At 44.4% G+C, this 2,617-nt stretch overlaps 1 protein-coding gene across 1 annotated transcript; it reads right to left on the bottom strand.

Moving 5' to 3' along the window:
- Positions 1-446: 446 nt before the first annotated feature.
- Positions 447-2,405, bottom strand: LOC139385605 (forkhead box protein L2-like). Its single transcript, XM_071130812.1, has one exon. It carries the CDS (start codon positions 2,194-2,196, stop codon positions 1,279-1,281), a length of 918 nt encoding a protein of 305 aa, XP_070986913.1. The 5' UTR covers positions 2,197-2,405; the 3' UTR covers positions 447-1,278.
- Between the last annotated feature and the right edge of the window lie 212 nt (positions 2,406-2,617).

Raw genomic sequence — 2,617 nt, 5'->3', positions numbered from 1 at the left:
TCCATTAAGGTCTAATAGCTCAACAGCTCTAATAGTTTATAATGAAATGGCATTTCCCAAAACTACTTTCGAAAGGAATAATATATATTTAGTGTATAAAACTGAAATATCCAACCAACTCCCTGAAATTTAGCTATATTGTACAAAATTATTAGACCTTATTACGCATCTGCTAGATATTTTGAGATGTTTTACGCAAAGAATTTACATGTCAATGTTTATTAACATTAAGCATTTTCAAGACTAAAACTACACACTCGGGTTTAGGCCTAAGTGAAGAACATTCACGGACAGAATTCCAGTTAACTTCATCTGTGGAATATATAGCTCTAAGACTACATTGCAAGCCTAATACGTTTATGTAAGACAGTTTTCGCACAAATAAGGATTAATTAATGACCAATGTTTTACTTTGAAAAAAAGTTTATTAAGACATTCACAAAACTAGAAAAAGAGGGAAAAGTGCTAATTTAACATGGTCCCAACATGAACGAGCCAAAAATAATTACGTTTATAAAAAACAAGAAAGGTAAAAAAAAATCTGCCACTGGACTGAATGTTATCGGAAACTAAACCATCTCTATCAGAGGTTACGAAGCCTACAAAGTCAATGACCCCAGAAGTAACAAACACATCTTTGGTATTGCTCCTTCTGACGGTGCTCTCTCTCTCTCTCTCTTTCCACCTGCACTCCGATGAAGTACTGTGAAACGGAAAAAAATATATACAAAAAATAAAGACAGGCTAAATAATCTAATTTTCACCTGATCTTGCTGGAGTTGGCTCAGTTCACGATACTGGTTCAAATACGTAGTTCTAATTAAATTATCACTCATTCAGGTGATGTTTTGAATTCCAAGACAGGGGGAGGGTTTTGTGTATTTTGTTTTCATTTAATTGTATTTTGAATTTGTATCCCCGTGAATAGGGAACTGGTCTGATTTTACAAATGTTTATAACATACAACAGTGTTTATAACACACTGTTGCCTTCAGTCCAAGGCAACAGTGGGCGCACGAAATGGCCCCCAAAAGTTCTGCTTTACCTCGTGCCTAGTCGAGACCTCTTAATATCACCATTTCCAGTTTTTGAAAATCCTCTCAGCATCACCACTTGTATATCTTTCCATATGAATTTTCAGTACATTATTTGGATCAAAAGAGGCCGTCATAGTATTGTCTCTTCAAAAATACTTTTTTTCTGGTTTGAATACACAGGAATAGACTTATTGTCTTTCTCTCACGAGAGTCCACTTTACAAGTGGCCCTCTCGTAAACTCTAAATGTCAATCCTCGTGTGTAACGCAGAGTGTTTGCTCTCGTGATCCCAATACGAACAGTGCATCATGGAGAGCTCCGTAGGCTGGCGGGAGCAGGCGAACTGCAGGCCCGCTCCGTTGCTGGAGGATACCGGGGGCGGCGCAACGGTCGCGGGGCTCAGCTGCTGGGCATGGTGAGAGTGCGGGTGGTGGTGATGGCTCATGCCATTATAAGAGTTCACCATGCTGGGGAGACCCATGCTTTGCACCCGGGAGTACGGGTTGTATGAGGAGGGAGCGGACAATCCTTTCACATTGACGGGACTCACGTTGCCACTGGCCATCTGACAGGAGGTGTAGGACATCGGGGTGGGTGGCTGGCCCAGCGACCACGAGTTGTTCATGAAGCTGGATTGCAGGTACTTTGGAGGGGACAGGTAGCCGTACCCATCACCGCCGAAGAGGGATTTCCCGGGCTGGAAATGGGTCGGTGGAGGTCTGAAGGGACGTTTCATTCTACGTCTCCTTCTGTAGTTTCCCTTCTCGAACATGTCCTCGCACGCCGGGTCAAGGGTCCAGTAATTCCCCTTTCTCTCGCCGCCTCCCTCGCGAGGAACCTTGATGAAGCATTCATTCAGACTCAAGTTGTGCCGGATACTGTTTTGCCAGCCTTTCTTGTTTTTCTCGTAGAAAGGGAATTTGGTTATGATATACTGGTAAATACCAGACAAGGTGAGGCGCTTCTCAGTGCTCTCCCGGATGGCCATGGCAATGAGAGCCACATACGAATACGGTGGTTTTTGAGACGGGTCCGTTTTCTCCGAAACTTTTTCCTGGACCGGTTCCTCTTTGGGTCGCTCCTTATCCTTCGCCATGTTGGTGTCGTGGACCATCAGGGCCATTGCGTCATCCTCTGGGTTTTGGTAAGTGGCCATCATTGCGCACACCAAAACAAAACAAATCCGGCACAAATACAGAACAACAAACGCGATTAACTACACTTGCAGAAAATTATATTAGCCGTAGCACCTCAAGATGGACTTCAAAACAAAACTCTGAGGCTGCCTCCTGAACGTTGAGCGCGCAGAGAAATCCGTGTTTTGAGCCACAGTTGGTGACTTGTTTAGGCACTAGACTCTCCTCTAGAACAAACGTTCTTCCAAACTGGTTTGTGATGGAGGCGCAGCCCAGGTTGTGGTTTGATTCCTCTCTAAGCCCAGCCCTTTTCGCTTTTTTTTCCACAGGAAGACCGTAGGCCTACTAGTGGCGGTGGCACTCCAGTGCGTCGTGCGACGTACTGCTCTGTGATTTGTGCGCATTGGACGAGTTCCGCCTCTGTTGGTTTACAGCTGCGTGGTG

Source organism: Oncorhynchus clarkii, chromosome 27 (genome assembly GCF_045791955.1).
Source record: "Oncorhynchus clarkii lewisi isolate Uvic-CL-2024 chromosome 27, UVic_Ocla_1.0, whole genome shotgun sequence".
Classification (NCBI taxonomy): Eukaryota; Metazoa; Chordata; class Actinopteri; order Salmoniformes; family Salmonidae; genus Oncorhynchus; species Oncorhynchus clarkii.
Note: the sequence above shows the minus strand (reverse complement) of the source record. Positions and strands in the feature narration are given on the sequence as shown.